The sequence below is a fragment of the Lissotriton vulgaris genome, chromosome 1_1 (assembly GCF_964263255.1).
Source record: "Lissotriton vulgaris chromosome 1_1, aLisVul1.2, whole genome shotgun sequence".
NCBI classification, from domain to species: domain Eukaryota; kingdom Metazoa; phylum Chordata; class Amphibia; order Caudata; family Salamandridae; genus Lissotriton; species Lissotriton vulgaris.
This window is the reverse complement of record NC_141685.1, coordinates 1,351,125,498-1,351,144,052: the sequence shown is the minus strand read 5'-3', so window position 1 is coordinate 1,351,144,052 and position 18,555 is coordinate 1,351,125,498. Positions and strand designations below refer to the sequence as shown.

Below are 18,555 nucleotides of genomic sequence, written 5' to 3'. Positions count from 1 at the left end.
TAAGGGTAAGAGTGTCCGGTAAGTTGTTAATAGGTATTTGGTATGTGAGCGAGATTGTTTTTCAAATTAAGTGTTCCTCAAGCAGTCTATATTCCAGTGGCAATTACTCTGGCAGGGCTAATCCTCGGGGCACCGCAGTCTGTATAACGTGACAGATCTGTAGGTAGTGGAAGTACTCTGTCTGGGCCAGCTCATGCTTTTTTTGTAGCTGTTCGAACGAAACCGTATCTACCCCCGTGTGTAGGTCTCCCAGTCTTGTAATTCATATTAAGCCACATTTGTCAAAACCCATTCTAATTCCCATTGCACCTAGTTATTGGAATTACTAAAGAGGTGTGGCTTTGGGGATTTTATTTTTCCATCCTATTTTGGACAGGTTTGAGTGCCACTGGTGAACTGTCAATGTTGTGGGACCTTACAGAGAGAGTTGCTGTGGTTCAGTATAGAGCGCATGTTTTCCCTCTGCTGTAGGACCAGTCGATTCCTTTTGTAAGCAGGTTCTTATAGTGGTTGGTGGACCCATTGGTTATGGTTACTAGTTGGGCTGCCCTGTAGTATGTTTGAATATGTGGCAGTGCAATTCCCCCATCGTACCAACTACGAGTCAGTTTATTGAGGGCAATCCGTGGGGGGCCCCATCCCAGAAGAGCGAATGCACCACATGGATTATTGAGCTAAAGTACGAATCAGGAACCGGGTTAGGTGTGTTTTGTAAGACATATAAAAATTGCGGCAGTGCCATAAATTTTAAAAGTGCCGCTCTACTCAAGAGCGAGAGGGGGAGGGCACGCCAGTGATGTACATTGCTCTTGAGGCGTTCCAAGGGAGTTTGCAAATTTCGGGCCTGAAAACGCACCCGATCCTTTGTTACGAAGATGCCCAAATATCGAAATCCTTCTGTAGCTACCTCTGGCTCGCATTCAACTGGTAAAATCGGTCTTTTGATGATATCTTGGAGGAATTACATTCATTGAAAACTCTGCACTGTCACAACAGTCCTGATAAGGATCGATAAGAAGTACAAAGCACCTACTTACTCACCACCATCTCTGTTGAGCACTTGAAATCAGACGCGGTCATCACACAGGTGCCTCACAGTCATTAGAAGACCCTTCCACATCAATCATAACCCCACCTGACAAGCAAAGCGGGCACCTCAATAACACTGGGGAGAGGTTCTCAACTATATCCGGTACTACTGTATGGGTGACCAATACACTGGCAATACTAGGCAGGTATGACCACCATATGTGGTTAGACATTGCCAGATACACGAAATTTCTGCAGGAAGACAAACAGGGCAGGGGCGAAAAATATTCTGCAGGGAGGAGGAAGATTCCCATAAAAAATCATAGATTGCGCTATGGATATAGCTTCAATAAGATTCCGACAACTGGCACGGTCAGCGGTCCTTAGACGCCAAGGTTGGTTGAAGGCCACAACATTTAGATCTTTGGTGCAAACAAAAATATTAGATGCGCCATACCATGGCAACACTCTGTTTGGCAAGCATGTCAACAATGCCTTGCAAGCGGTCAAGTGGACTCTGACTCTGACACCGCAGGATCTTTGGGCACATTGCAATTTCGAAAATACACCCTTTAGAAGGGCCTGTGGACAAGGCACTCATCTCCATCGAGGTGGATACCAGAGGTATCAGTTTTATCAGCCCTCTCAGCTGCCCTTTACGCCAGCTTCCCAGCAACACCACCATATAGGGCACTGCCAGCTGTAGCCCACTCCAGGGAACCACCAAGGAGAAGGCTGGTATTGCATTCAAGAGACACTGTCAGAAGACAGTGACAATGTTCTAGTGCTGCTTATGCCACCTCCAGCACAGCATCCTATGGGAGATAAAATGCCACAATTTTCTTATCTATGTTGGAAAATAACATCAGACAAATGGGTCCCGTATCTCATCACATATCGTCACACGTTAGAGTTCAACTAGATTCCGCCCACCACTCCACCAAAATGAGGACACCCACTTCATCTTGATCTACTTCTGAAGGAAGTACTTGACATGCTAACAACAGATGCCATAGAGAAAATCCCACATTTTCAGCAAGGAATGGGCTTCTATTCTCGTTTTCTCCTCATAGACACGAAAATGGGGGAGTGGCGACCCATCATACACCTCCGGAAATTAAACAAGTATTTACTGAAACAATCCTTTCGCACAGTCACCCTCTTTGACAGGTACACCAGAGGACAGTGTTGGATTTACAGGATGCATACTTCCACATCCCCTCCGATCCCAAGAATTGCATCAAAAATCTCCCATTTAGCTTCAAATGACTCTCCACATTTTTACCAAATACTCAGCCCCTGTGGCATTTTTTTCTCAGGAAAGACAGTCATCGGTACTCCCCTACCTCGACAACTGGCTGATAAAAACACCAACAGCATTTCAAGTGTCCAAGGCCACAGAGGCTTGCCTAGAGTTGTTTCACAAACTAGGTGTCCTTGTGAATTATCAAAAACCATCAACTACTCCATCTAAGAAGATACTGTTCCTGGGTGCAGCACTAGATACTCTCCAAGACAAAGACTCTCTATCCCAGGGCAAGCAACAAAGTGTCAAGGAACTGTCTCGCACACTATTCCCCCCCCCAAAAAAAAAAACTGTTTCAGTGTGTCTGTTCATTTAGCTTCTGAGCATTATGTCTTCATCAATCAATCTGATCCTTCTAGCATTTCTCAAAATAAGAGCCTTACAGGGATAGCTACAGACACAATGGATTCAAACAGAAGGATCGATCAAGGACCTGGCGTAGATCATACCAGGTATGATGGAAGTTCTAGCCGGGTGGTCCCAGACCTCCCACCTGTCACAGGTACTCATGTTCATACCTCAAATACCTCACTTCATATTGACTCCCTCCCTGGAGGGCTCTGGCAGTCATCTGCAGAACCTGCACATTCAAGGAAATTTGTCTCTGCTCCAGAGGAGCATAAATATCAATCACTTGGAGCTCAAAGCCATCTATCTCAGTCTCTAAGCTTTCCTGCCAATGAGAGCAGGGTCTTTGGTGTTAGTTTGCATGGACAATACCTCCAGCAAGCACTACATGAACAAATAAAGAGGTACAAGATCCCTGGTGCTGTCTAAGGAAGCTCAGGAAGTCTGGAGCTGGCTAACAACACACAGGCTAACTCTTCTGGCTGTCCATGTTTCTGGTACAAGCAATCTATTAGCAGACATGCTAAGTAGAACTAGGAACAACCTCCTCGAATCGGAGCTTGATCAGTCAGCTCTAAATAAGATCTTCTCATTCTGGGGCAAGCAAAGTTGGCATCCACATCCAGTATCTCGGGGGAATGTCTTTTCGATCAGATGGTCCTGGATCTATATCTAGGTTTTTCCCCAATACCTGTAATACTAATGATTCTCAGCAAGATAGAAGCGGTGTCGCCCCATCCTGAGAACCCCCAGGTGGCCCAGGCAGCATTGGTTCATGGAGTTTTTCCTACTGTCGGAATCCCACCACATTCACTTACCTACATCCAGAAAACATTTGACGATGAACCAAGTCCAGGTCATCCTTACCCAACCTCTCTCCTCTTATGCGCATTTGCTGCTAAATTTCTTGAATTCAAAGATCTGAATATTCCTAAGGCCTGCAGGGATATTTTCACCAAGGCAAGGCCTGAAGCCATGATAAAAAATATAAAGGGTATTGGAAACATTTTTGCCTATGGTACCAGAAATTAAACCTACATCCTCTACAGGCATCATCTGGCAGATATCTACCCGATCTCCTCTTGCTAGGTCAGTCACGGTTGGTGCATGAGTCTGTTAAGGTACATCTTGCAGCAATATCAAGTTATAGATGCTCATCACATTCTCTCTCTTTGTCCTCAAGCAAAATCATCAATCAGTTCATGAAAGGATTGTTCAGAGTTTTTCCTCCAGTAAGGGCGCATTCCCCTGACTGACACCTGAACTTAGTTCTATCTCAATTAATGAAGAGTCCATTTGAAACCATACTCAGGGCAGACCTCATATTTTTCGCATGGAAGGTCGCTTTGTTACTAGTGCTCATTTCGACCAAGAAAGCACAGGAGATTCAGGCTTTCTCACTCAAGAACCCTTCTTGCGACTCGCAAGCAAATTGGTGCTACTCAGAACGAATCCAAAATTCGTTCCAAAGATTCCTTTGGATTTTCACCTCAATGAACGTATAATATTTTAGACTTTCTTTCTGAATCCAACATCACTGGCTGACAGGTCTATTCATATGCTACGTATCAAACGATATTTAAAATTCTACTTACATCGCGCTAAACAACTCAGGAAAACTGGCCAACTGTCGGTCTCATATGGACACACTTGTAAGGGTGTTCCAATCAAGACAGCAACCATTGCTTGATGGATTTCAGCTGCAGTCTAGTACTGCCACTCAAATGCTGCCAGACCACTCACCGAGAAAACCAGCGCACACTAAACTTATGCAGTTTCCACCTCAACTACTTTGTTTGCAGGAATGCCACTGGAGAAAATATGTTGTGTTGTGACTTGGAAGAGTGTGCATATATTCACACAGCGTTATTGCCTGGAATCGGCACAGCACAGTGATGGACGGTTGGACGGATTTGACTACAACACTTATTTCGATAAGGGGAGCCTCTTTTGGTTCCATGCACTTGCTTATGTATTTATGCACATTTTAATGTATGATATTAAATTGCATATGAACATGTTATGTATATATTTTCTACCCACCATCCCCTATTTGTGCTAATACTATAAGGTATACAAATACAGTAACTGCTTGCTATTCTGATTCAAGCATGTGAATCTATGAAATATCCAATACTGGAGAAGAAAATAAGTTACTTACCAGTATTGGTATATTTTATAGATTGACATGCGACCCACCCTCCTTTACTGAGAGGCTCCCCTTATTATAGCTCTGGATTATTTTATTCCCACTCGTGCTTGAAAATCTGAGGGACTCATCCTCTTTTGGAAGTGTTCTACAGGGTGCTATCACCTGCTGATTGGTTAAAGTTCGAAGTTTGGTCGTTTTTTAAAATGATATAGATAGGCTATTAAATTGATTGTTCATAGCAATTATAGCATATGATGATGATACATACTGCTTTATTATGGTACCATGGGCCTCCCACTTCGACGAGGGGTAATGATTCAAGTATGTGAATCTATGAAAGATACCAATACTGGAGAACTACAGTTACAGGTAAGTAACTTATTTGTTGGCAGTGCTTTGACTCAGACACTGTCAAGCAACACTTCAACCACTGAAGATATTCGAGAAAGTTTTAATTGCACCCTATATTAGTCACTTATGGGCACTAATCTGTATTTCGTACCTTTTTCAGATCAAGTATTCGGATGCCGTTTGGATGCCCTGTGCCAGAGAGAAAACACAACTGTGCCTGAGTTTGTGCGGCTGTGCAGTGAGGCTGTGGACAAACGGGGTAAGGAAAGAGGGTTCAAACTGAGTGCATCTTCAATGATAGGGTCTATGACTTTCCAGAATAAATTTCCAGTGATGTTACTTGCTGAATTGTCAGAGTACAGAGAAATAAGCCCTAGAAGCAATTTGCTGCAGAGTCAGGTTATACTGGGGACCACGCTACAGCAATCCATTATGTGAACAAGAGGAGAGAGTGAACTATATCTAAAACTCTCAATGAAGCAATACTATACTAGTTCTGAATCATCACATTGTCTAGTGTTAGTGGCTCACCTGGTGGGGAAAGTATACTCTTGCCCAGATGATGTGAGCATAGTGACCTCGCTGACTCTCAAATAGGGATTCCAGCTGGACGGCTTGGGACAGATAGTTGCCTGTTGAGGGACATGTGCATGAACAGGTTGCCACTTTGGACAATGGAAAATATGGCATGTTTGGTACTCTTCCAGGGGAAACTCATCAATATTCATAAGCACTGAATATTCCCGCCCATGCGCTGTGACCCTGGAAAATATATAAAAATTATATATGAAAACATATATATACAACTATATATATATATATATATATATATATATATATATATATATATATATATATATATATATATATATATATATATATATTATCCACCAATTCGTTCATTTGGAAGTGCACTCTTTGCACGGTTGGTGCTGGACAGTAGGGATGAATGTCCCCCTACTATAAATTATTCACCAAAAGAAAGTAATGTCCGCACTTGCTCAATTTGATAAGTTGGGTTTATTCAACAGAGACTTCAATACCAATTCCAATGGTGAAGGGGGCTGTATTGAAGTCTCTGTTGAATAAACCCAACTTATCAAATTGAGCGAGTGCGGAAATTACTTTCTTTTGGTGAATAATATATATATATATATATATATTACCTACTGGCGATAGCCAGTAGGTATATATAGTTAGGATTTTTTCTCTATGGAACTTTTGAAAATTCTATGTCTAATAACTTTGGCGTTTGTGGACGGAATCGGCTGAAATTTTCAGGAAAATGGCACATTTTATTTCTGAGCAGCCCCTGAAAATTTGGGTGGGGTTCGTCAAGGGGGGGCCGAGAAAAAAGGGGGGTCCCAAAACGCGTTTTTCCCATGTTAATTTCCATAGGGCGTTTGGCCTCACTTTTAGCTCGAACGGCTGAATGGATTTGCACGAAACTTGGCAAAATTGTAGGGACTGTTAGCCCGATGTGCCTTTGCTGGGTCTCAATATATGTGCTCCAGTGGATTTTGAGAAATTAACGTTTTAAAAAATGTATATATCTGTGACAGCGTCCCAGATAGCGCTCCAGATCGCGTACTTTTCGCTTCACGGAGCTTTGCGTAGCGAAGCTGATTGGCTCTCCGCTGTCTGTCAACATTCTAAACAGTCCGGTGCGGCCGCCATCTTGTCTGTCGGTAGGATCGAGAGACAAGAGGAGGAGAAAAACGAAGGGGGAATTTAATGAAAGGGGGCTAGGTAGACCTCTCTTGACCCCCTAGGAATGATGTTGGGGTTATTAAAGGGTCCCGTGGGGTAAATAATAAGAATTTGATTTTTCGAGGTAGAAGCGCTTCTCGGTTCGCAAACTGGTAGCGAAACGTGAATTCGCCATTTTGTGTTTCGATTTCATTAAATTCCTAGGTATAAGGGGGTACGGGAGACGTATCCTGACCCCTTTTGTTTTCTGAGAGTGGCTGAGGAGGCTCATATATGTTGAAAATTTTGTAATGTTTTGAACCTATTTAGTATGTTTGTATTTATCACCCAAATAGAAAATGTATAGAAGTAATTGTACAAATTAAAATATAAGGCCATTGCAGGAACGTCCTCACATTGCAGGGCTCATATATGTTGATACATGTCTTCCAGCGGCTGTGCGTGAGCGTTTTTTTTTTTGTTGCGTGACGTCTGTTAACGTTAGATTCGATGGAAATCAGGAAGTGTTGCACCGCCATTTGTATTATATTTTTGTCCTTATTGAAAACATGTCTGCGCCATCTTGTCTTTTTGCAATGCCACACATTTGTTGAGCACGGCAGCCATTTTAGATGCCTTGACCAGACCCACTCTCTGCACGCCGCCGATCCTCAGCATGGCTCCTCACCCTCGCAAGCATCTCCCCCACGCACTGGTCACCCCCGCTCTCTCTCTCATGCGTGAACGGGTCTCCCCAGGTGGAGGCTCGTCGGCTGTACTGGGGCGCCCCTTTACCGTTTCAGTTGCCATTCCGCCCGCTTTTGCTACACTGTGCCTCATCCGCCATTCAGCTGTTTATCGCCCGCTCTTGCGGCTACAGCGTCTCGCTCACCATGTAGTTGAGTTGCACCCACTCTTGCGGTGCAGGGATAGGCGGCTGCCACAGGACTCTTAAAATGGCGGACGGCTCTTCGGATTTGGGCCTGGTCCACTAACATGGCCCTGGGACACCTTGGAACTCGGACGTCCCCTGAGCCTTGAAGATTTTACAAAAGTCTTGGGGGCTCCCGACTCCTGCAGGCTTCCGTTGGGGAGCGGCTGCCATGATTGCTCGCGGAATGACCACGACGGAGCCACGAGATGTTGGTGCTCTCAGGCTGACGCCAGCTTTAGTCTGAAACATCTAGAAACAAGGTGGGGCTTTCATCGTTTGGGAAAATTTTTTTTTTTAATCCAATGAAAAGTGATATTTTTAGGTCATATGATCAAGCCTTCCATCATTAGGAAACCAAAAGTAAAATGAACTAATGAAAAGTTTTATAAAGAAGTCACATGACCTGTTATGCTTACGTTACGCGCTGCTATAAAAAGCGTAGAAAATCCGTTGGCACGTGAGGCGGCGTCAGTAGCGGACCGATGTGCGAATAGGCCGAAGGCAGCACAACGCGCCGAGATCCGGATGGCACCGAGGTGGTGTCCAGCAAGTTGCACTGGTGTGGCCATCCTACAATGCTGCGCCGAAAGTCGGCGTGGGGTGCCTGGGGGGGGGAGGTGGCGCAAACTGGCCTCTCTCGCCTCCCCAGGTGGAGGCACCTGATGTGCAGTGCGGCGCCCCTTATCTTTTCACTCGCCGTCCAGCAGAGTTGCGCCCGCACTTGCTGCTACAGTAGGCCGAAGGCAGCACAGCGCGCCAAGATCCGGATGGCACCGAGGTGGTGTCCAGCAAATTGCCGCACTGGTGTGGCCATCCTACAATGCTGCGCCGAAATTCGGCGTGGGGCGCCCCGTTGGCCTGTGAGATCGCGTCAGTCAGTGGGGGCTGTTTGAGAAAGCAATGTGATGCTGTGCGTCGCCCCCAAGATGGAGGCTCCTCGGCTGCAGTGGGGCGCCCCTTGGTGTTTCACTAGCTATCCAGCTTAGTTGTGTCCGCACTTGCGGCTACAGTAGGCCGAAGGAAGCACAACGCGCCGAGATCTGGATGGCACCGAGGTGGTGTCTAGCAAGTTGCCGCACTGGTGTGGCCATCCTACAATGCTGCGCCGAAAGTTCCATGGTCCGGCGGAACTTTTTTCCTTTTCCTTTCTGCATCTTGTCCCACAATCCGTTTAACCTTTAGACACGACCAGGTCCCTGAATGTGTGCAGGGGGACGCTATTGATTGAATCAAAATGGCGGCTTCACACAAAGCTGACTCAAGCGTTGCTGGTGATGCTATACAGACAAAAAATGGTTTTCAGTTTGTACATTCTTCAGGATTTTTCCATCCAAGTCTGCTTGAGAGTTTGTAGAACAATGGCTTTAGATCTTGCCCTCCCCTCTTTTGACTGTTGGTCTTGTTGCCTATGTCTTCTGTTGTCATTTAACTGAACCTTTTTTGACTGCCGAAAGGGGTTCTGGTCCGACCGCTGGTTGGTGGAGATATTTTGACTATATCCTGGACCTGCCCGGCCTCGCCCAAAATGGCGCCGGTATAAATGGGACTCGTACCTCCTTGTTGTGTACTGGTTGCACAACCTTGATATCACGAGATACGTATGCAGTTTTGAAGCACATGGCGGGCGGGAATGAGAATTGATTGAATATTTCGACATCCCTATTGATATTAAGTTCTGATGTGTTATTGATTACTGTACTATTGAAAGTTCGAATTAACGTCACCCATGGTACTTGCCCGCAAATGTATATCTAGATAATTTTATTGTAAGTGGCCCTGTCGTATTTTAATTACAAAATGTACGTCCACCGATTCCTCAACTGTTAGACACCTTAGTTCTTGCAACCTAATGGCCCGCTCGTTGCGTTCCTCTACAGTGTAAATGTCTCCTCATCATATACGATTCCAGTTTGCTCCGTGGCCGGCCCACGTGGTTATAGGGCCGTATTTGTATACTGACATTTTCACAATAAAGGTTTTTAAAACAAAACATGGTAGTAGTATTTACATTGGTAAAGTTTTTAATTTTAGTTTCTGTTTTCGAATCAGTAAAAGGCAAGTGAAATAAAGCAGTCCAATTACATGACGGATAAAATGTATAATACGCAGGAACGCAGTAAAGATAAATGGTCAAGGGCTGTTGTGTTTTTTACTCCTGCAACATAAAGTGATCGATAAGAATCTGATATTCGGGCGTATCGGCGACTAAGACAGCAGGCCGAGCATCTTTTGCTCAACGGCTCCGTCATGGGACGAAGAAACGCCCTTTTGCTAGAAAAAGGAATATATTTTACTTGCAGGACAGTTGTAAATTTTCCGGGAAAATACATTAGCCTGGAACATTATAACATATATGTTTAAGAAAAAATAATGTTCGAAAGCAATAAAAAGCGTAATTTTTAGGTCATATGACCAAGCCTTTCATCATTAGTATAACAAAAGTAAAATGAACCAATGAAAAGTTTTATTAACAAGTCACATGACCTGTTATGCTTACGTTACGCGCTGCGCGCCGCGCCCCGGATCCCTTCCGGGAAGCTGCGCTTCGTGCACTGGAGTACTTCCGGGTGCGCTAACGCGGCGTGTCATATAACACATTACACGACAACGTAGGTCCAGAATATAGTCAAAATGTCTCCACCAACCAGCGGTCGGAACACAACCCCTTTCAGCAGTCTAAAAAGTTCTGTTAAATGACAACAGAAGGGACAGGCAACAAGAACCATCAGTCAAAGAGGGGAGGGCAAGTTCTTCCCTACCGGGTCACGTTGGGGCGCTACCGGAACTGATCGAATTGGTAGTCTACAGTGTTTCTGGATGATTCAGACTGAAGCTGGCGTTAGCATGAGAGCACCACCATCTCGTATCTCAGTCGTGGCCATTCCACGAGCAATCATGGCAGCCGCTCCCCACCAGAAGCCTGCGCGAGCCGGGGGCCCCCAAGACTTTTGTAGAATCTTCAAGGCTCAGTGGACGCTTTCGAGAATGGGGCCCAAGCCCTAGCAGACAAGCGTCCGAGTTCCAAGGTGTCCCATGGCCATTTTAGTGGACCACGCCCAAATCTGAAGAGGCGGCCGCCATTTTGAGAGTCCTGTGGCAGCCGCCTATAGTTGCATCGCAAGAGCGGGAGCAACTCAACTACATGGTGAGCGAGACGCTGTAGTCGCAAGAGCGGGCAGTAAACAGCTGAATGGCGGAAGAGGCACAGTGTAGCAAAAGCGGGCGGAATGGCAACTGAAACGGTAAAGGGGCGCCCCACTACAGCGTGTCTTCAGGTCAAACTGATTGTGGGATAAGGTCCAGAATGGAAGAGTCATCAAAAGGCAAAAAGTTCCGCCGGACCCCGGGAGCCGGCCGCCTATGTCTGGGGCGATCTTAGGCCACGCCAGGGCAACACGACTTGGGGAGGGGGCAGAAGTCAAGCGCACCCTCCCAGTCCGCGCCACCACACCGTATGTTGAAAATCTGAAGCCATCGTTCTACAAACTCTCAACCAGCCTTGGATGAAAAATCTTGAAGAATGTACAAACTGAAAACCAGTTTTTGTTTGCATAGCATCAGCAGCAGCGCTTGCTATCAGAATGCATGAGTTTCATGCTCGATCGATTGAGCTAGCCGGATCAGGCAACAAAAAGTATAAAATAGTTATGTAAATAGTTATTTAAAAAATGTTTTACCCTGTTACTTTGCTGGTGTGTTGTATATATTTATAATATTTGCATAGAGTTTATCGTTATTTTGGGCGGGGTGGGTGGCGGAGCCGAGCTGTCTTGCAGCCATCATGGTGTGGAGCTCAGTTCATCTCACTAGTTTCGTATTTCTCATGAAGGGTTGTTCCTAATGTTTCTATTTTAGCGAGGTCAAAAATAGATCCCATTAGTGGCCTACTGATTTTGCTCGATTATTTTTTTTTTAACACGATTTTTCACTATCTGCAAAGACTAAACAGAGTATTGCGGCTTTGTGCTTGTTAGTAAATAGAGAATGAACCAAAGAGAATAAATTCTAAAATAGTAAATGCTTGGATAACAATCAATCAAATGGAGAGACAAGCAGGCACGACGGATTACAACGGGGGCAAAGGCCTGCGTTAACTACCCTTCACTATCTGCAAAGAGAGAGTACTTCTAAGAGAAAAGAGGGGGGGGCAGCGTTTGAAGCACATCAGCGTGCATAAACACAAAAATGTTTTTACCTATCACGTACTTGACATTTGACAGCTTTTGATATTTGTTATTAAAAAACCATTGAAATTCAATGAAAAAACTATAGGTTTTAGCCCATATATAGTTAGGGATTAGCATTTTCAAAACCTTATTTTACTCGCATAAAACCATTGAAATTCGCATATATAGTTAGATGCGCTAACTATATATCGCGCACCCGCAATCCACTACTGATGATGTCACATATTACATCATTCATGACATGCTCAGTGACATCACTGATGACATCACTGATGACATCTCAAATGACATCACTGATGACATCACTGATGACATCTCAAATGACATCACTGATGACATCACTGATGACAACATCCAGTGACTGTATGTTTCTGTAAAGTTAAAATATGTCTTACATATTGAAGAATGAGTGGATGTATAAGTGTCTGGATGAAGGATTTAGTAGGTGCATGACTGACTGTATGAGTGAGTGATTAAATGTGTCTCACTGAGTGAATGGGTTAGTGACTAAACTGTCTTAATTTGTGCATCATTATGTCTGTTGTTCTGTAAACTGCTGCATGTGTTGATCAGTAGCTGTATGAGTAACTATATGGGTTATTGATTGGTTGCCCAAGTATTTGTATGGGAGACTGAGTGTGTGTGGGTGGCTGGGAGGTGTATGACTTTGTGCATAGATGTGTGAGCAGTTGATTCACTAGATGTATGGGTTAAAAGTGCATGTGGAAACAGCTGTATGGGCGGTTGACTGTGTGCATGAGTGTATTGGTGAGTGAATGGATATCTCAGTGCTACATGTCAAAGTAAGTACATATGTAAAACACAGTACATGTGAGAGTTGACATATATAAATAACTGTGCATAAGAGCCAGTGAATGTGTGAGTGGCTGTATGGATCATTGTGAACTTGTATCAGGGATTGTATAAGAGAGTAAATATGTGTTAGTATATGTTTGAATAAGTAAGGTGTGTATAACTGTATAGTAGAGGAAATGGAGGTGTGATTGATTCTTTGCATGACTGACTAGGTGTGTGAGTAACTCCATGGATGAGTGACAGTCTGTGAGTTTTTGTTTACACTGAGTGTATCTAAGGTTATATTAGAGTCTGAAGAGGTTCATTGTATTATCACATGAATGATGTCATTAGTGATGTGCTCAGTAATGTCAAATGAGATGTCAAATGAGATGTCATCAGTGATGTCATTTGAGATGTCTTCAGTGATGTCATCAGTGATGTCATCAGTGATGTCATCAGTGATGTCATTTGAGATGTCATCAGTGATGTCATTTGAGATGTCATCAGTGATGTCATCAGTGATGTCACTGAGCATGTCATGAATGATGTAATATGTGACATCATCAGCAGTGGATTGCGGGTGCGCGATATACAGTTAGCGCATCTCACTATATATGCGAATTTCAATGGTTTTATGCGAGTAAAATAAGGTTTTGAAAATGCTAATCCCTAACTATATATGGGCTAAAACCTATGGTTTTTTCATTGAATATATATATATATATATATATATATATATATATATAACATTTTTAGTAGAAACCACTAACAATGCTGCCTTACATATACCAACTTCCAAGGCTAAACAATGCTGTGAAATGTAGACTTTGCTCATATATAAACAAACCAGGAAGACACTTGAACTGCTTTTAATGAACACCAGTAAAGTAGTCCTGTAAGAAGGAATAGCAGGCATTGTCAGCCCATAGGCTGCATTGTAACAGAGATAACATAGATAACATAGAAATGCGCCACTAAGACCTGTTAGTCTAATGAAGTCGATTTCTGTCTTTGCGTCGGATGTGCGTGCTTCAACGTCGACCAATGTTCAGTAGTCGTAGACGTGTGCTTTGACGTTGGAAGAGTAGTACCCAACAACGTACCATGTCTCGATGTCGAACATGGGGAAGGTGTCGGAGAAAACCTTCTCGACATCGACCCTCTTGACGTCGTCGATCTTGGCCTCGAGGTTGAGTGCTGTCTTGTAGGTTGCAACGGAGGAGTCTTTCTCAACGCTGAGTCTTTTCTCATTGAAAATCTTTACCTCAACATCGATTGTCTTGATGGCTGCGACGGAGGGATCTGTTTCGTCATCGAATCCTTCAACGCCGTTGATGGTCTAGGCCTCGACTTTGACCACTGCCTGGTTGACGGCAACGGAGGGGTGTGCCTTGACGTCGACCGCCGTATGTACGGAGAACGACACCTCGACGCCGACCGCTGCCCGGTTGACGTTGGCGGAAGGACCGTCAGTGACGTACCTCTATGTCTGGAAGACTTCGACGATGACTGATGTTCTCTCGACGGTGAGCCTGCCATCAATGGAGGTATCGTCGACGTTTTCTCGCCGGTGAAGGCATTCTCGGCGTCGAGCCTGACGCCAATGAAGAGCAGGCTGTTACCTTGCTTCAGGAAGATGATCTAGGCCTCTTCTTTTTCTGCCTCACAGGAGACCAACCTCTAGAGGTGGAAGCTGTACCTTTTTCAGAGAGTCCATAACGGTGAATCCTTTCCATCTCCTTGAGAGTCCGTCTTGACAAAGACTGACAGTGTTGAGTCTCAGGAGCATGAGAATCCAGAAGGCAAAGGATATAGAGTGGGAGTCTGTTTTGGCCTTCTTCCTGCCACAGGAAGGGCAACGGTCCAACAGGGAAGGCATTTTAGGTAAAAAACGCCAAACTCTTGCAGAAAAAAGGTAAAGAAATATTCCACAGGTGAAAAATGTCAAAGTATAAAGATTTAGTTGAAAAGTAAAACAATTTCTGACTGAAAAGTTAAAAAACCGACGAGCTGATTAGCCAGGGTCCTGACTGAAGGAGCCGGAAAGAACAACTGGCCTAACTGTCACCCCTGAGGCATGATGGGAAGCTAGGGTCATGGCTGCCTTAAAGGCACCGTGCCAGTTTTTTGATGTTCTGCATTTGCTTTCATTTTATATGTTATCCCTGTTACAATGCAGCCTATGGGCTAACAATGCCTTCTATTTCTTCTTACAGGACTACTTTTCTGCTGTTCATTAAAATCAGTTCAAGTGCCTTTTGGTCTTCCTGGTTTGTTGGTATATGTGCAAAGTCTACATTTCACAGCATTCTTTAGCCTTGGAAGTTGGTATACGTAAGGCTGCATTGTTTGTGTTTTCTACAAAAAAATGTATATGTGTATATATATATATATATATATATATATATATATATATATATATATATATATATATATATATATATATATATATATATATAGAGAGAGAGAGAGAGAGAGCTGTATATATATGTTTTCATATATATATATATATTTTATATTTTCCGGGGTCCCCGTGCATGGGTGGGAATATTCAGTGCTTATGACTTTGATAAGGATACAGCTGGAAGAGAACTAGGATTACAGGTAAGTAACTTATCCTTCTAGAATTTGTCTCTTGTAAGAGTGCCTAAGGCACATGCTTTTGATTTATCCAGGCTTTCCCTTCCACTATACATTACAAGTCCTATTCTTGCCTCCGGTGATCAGGATACACCAAGCTGAAATGATCTTGTTAACTCTGGTAGAAGATTGCTTTCTGTCTTGGATAAAGGAGGCTGAGTGAAGCACCTCAGTGAACTGGTCCATTTCAAATTACTTTGTTTTGGTAACTCAACGTCCTTTAACACCTTGGCTGCTAGGTGTTTTCCCCTCCTGTGCTGATATTTCATCATAGCTATGGTTTCATGACGAGCTCAGCTCGTCATCAGCACAGCTCAACCGTGCATCATGACGAGCTGAGCTCGTCATCAGCATCAAAAGGGTTAAAGGAATTGGTTTGTGTAGGCTAGTGGGGCAATTTCTCTTCCTGTTATGAATCAACTCATATGCTTTAGAAGAGATGCCCTGTGGAATGACTTCCTTAGTTCTTTTTTGTTGTCGTACATGTGCTAAAACTGAATTACGTTGGAGGGCTACATGTGGACATTACAGATATTGAGCTATCTTTCGGATAACGATGTATCTATAGGTTACTATTCTTAAAGATCTGCAAAACAAGTTTATTCTGAAAGTGTTTGTTTCACATGAGTTGAATCAGATAGGGGGCTTACCTCTGGATCTCCTCTTTTCCTTCCTCTAATGCTGTCTTTTCTTCTTGTGTGAAGAATAAGCTGGAGAACAGGAACCTGGTAGAGAAGACTTTCAATGTTGGTGTTCATCCTTCGACCTGGCCATGAAGAGCTTGGTCTCCCTTTCCTTGATGGCCTTTGGGTGCATGGAGATGCAAGAGGAGCAGGATATAGAGTCATATTCAGACCGTAGAGACCATAAACAGACGGCATAGGGTCTGTGATGGACATATGTCCCGCGCACTTCCTACAATGCAGGAGGGGGCGGGAGAGCAATGGTACTGCAATTTGAAAAAATTTATTTGTGAGGAAAAATTCCCTCAGAATATAATCTCCAAATCTGCTTTAAAGGCGCAGAAAAAAGGTAACTGACCTCGATGTGCCAGGGTGGATGCTTTGTGGCCCCTGTGGTGTTGCCTAACTTCACTTACGGCTTCAACTGAATCTAGCGACCATATTGCTCTGAAGTTTCCGGATCCAGTCTGATACCTGGGGTTATTCTACAGGTGAGGAATCTGCAGGTAGATAGAGTATCCACCAGACGGATTGTTATTCCAGGTAAGTAACTTTTTCTTATTGACATTTTGTATTAATAGTGCTACCATATAGAAGCAAGAAAAACACCACATGAATGGCGCCACTGTTATATCCACACTCATTGAACCTTGTTGCTGCATGTTTCAAACATTTCAAATTAATTGCCATTGCTCTATTAGATATATTAATGGAGTAGACATTACCCAAATCAACCTTAAACTGTTAATCCTACTTATTTTCAGATCTTTTTATCTTCCCCTTATCAGTAATCTCCCCATTATTTCTAGATTTTTGGATCCTTCTGGGGACAGCCTCTGGCTTCATAATTGGGATTTCTAATATACAAACTGTGTCTAAACTGGTTTTCCATTTTGTGATAGATGGAGCTATTTCCTCAATTTTTGGACAGTCTCTCTTATCCTCAGGACCAATCTCAGTCTCAGCAGAGCTTTGTCTCTACCCGTGGAGTCTTCATCTTCCTGGACACTTAGAAGTTCCATTTTGTGAGATAGGTAGATAGGGTGACCCAGAACAGCTCCAAGTGTACCTTTCATGCCCTCTCAAAAAGGGTGAATTATTATGCAGGACCAGGTCGTATGGAGAAATCTCTTCTTCCATGTGCCTTTCAAGGCAGATCGAGTTGGGGCTACACAAATGTAGCATGTTTAAACATTCCATATGTGTCTCTATGTTCGGAGTCTTTTGATTTCTTTCATTAACTATATGTTATAGTAAATATATCAGCTACAGGACGAAGTAAATGTGGGAGGTTTGCATCTCTCCCATTTTAATGTCTTTTTATCATGAAAAGGTGACTCCAATGGACAAGCCAAAATTATTAGCAGAGTTCCATTTGACTCTAAACATTCTTGTTTCCCACCTTATTTCCCTTTCTAAAAGGAGGGAACTTTTGCTCAAGCTAGACTGGACCCTGAGGTGGCTGTGAGCTTTAAGATTGCTCTATGAAAAGATTACAGGTTGGGTGCCCAGCCTTTTGTTGGAGTTTCTTAATCTAAGTAGATTAAGTCAATGCCAAAACAGACAATTTTTAGATTTTTTAATGCATTTTTTTATGCATTAAGCTTTGTTATGCAATGAGATAGCTATGAAGGTATCATGTTTTACTCTTTTAGAGAGACTACTGCCATGTTGATCACTCCTCTTCTAAAACATTGCCAGGCATCTGCCTAGCCTGAGTTTCACACGTTCACGAGGCACAACACATTCTACAATTTTGTTTTTTGTCTCTGTCTCCTTCCTAATTGTTTGGCAATGATGGTCGTATGAGCAGGACCAAAACAAATGCTTTTCCACAAGATTCTTTCTTTACCCAAAAAAGGAAATTCTGCAAGTATCTCAATCTGAAACTCCAGGTACGTCTCCCACCCATGCGTCATCACCCATCAATATTTTTTCCACATAATGGCAGGATGCAGAAGTTTTTTATAATGAACCCAGCGTATCTTCTCCTTGCTCACCAGACCCACTCCGTGTCATTGTATCACCACTCTCACTACCTAGTTCCTGTTTTCCAATCGCCGAGGTGCATAAACGTGCTTCTGTTGCTCCGCCTTTTTATGTAGGTGCCTCCATTTTTTATTGTCTCCCCTCACTCAATGGGGTGTTTTTGCTTTGGTTTTCTCAGTTCCTAGGAAGGGTCTGGGCAATCAAGAGGGAAAGCCATCAACAGAAAGGGTAAACTATATGAGAAAAATGTCCAGTAAGTTATCATGTAAAAATGCTCATTGGATGATTAGAAAGCACTTAGCAAGTAAAAAATGGTTTCTCCTTTTCCTTAATTCAACTTAGCATATTAGGAGTGCAGACATATAGGAAGCTTTGAATGGACACTGGATTCAGGCAGCCAGTGATTAGTAGGATGTAATCTAATTTACATCCACCTTTAAAAAAAACAG

General features: G+C 43.4%; 1 protein-coding gene across 1 annotated transcript in view; it reads left to right on the top strand.

Annotated features, from left to right (window-relative positions):
* ARHGAP9 (Rho GTPase activating protein 9) overlaps positions 1-18,555 on the top strand; it is a 580,228-nt gene that overhangs the window by 343,784 nt on the left and 217,889 nt on the right. Inside the window, exon 13 of the mRNA XM_086966621.1 lies at positions 5,347-5,445. Within this exon, the coding sequence (XP_086822747.1) occupies positions 5,347-5,445 (99 nt within the window). The remainder of the gene's footprint in view (positions 1-5,346; positions 5,446-18,555) is intronic.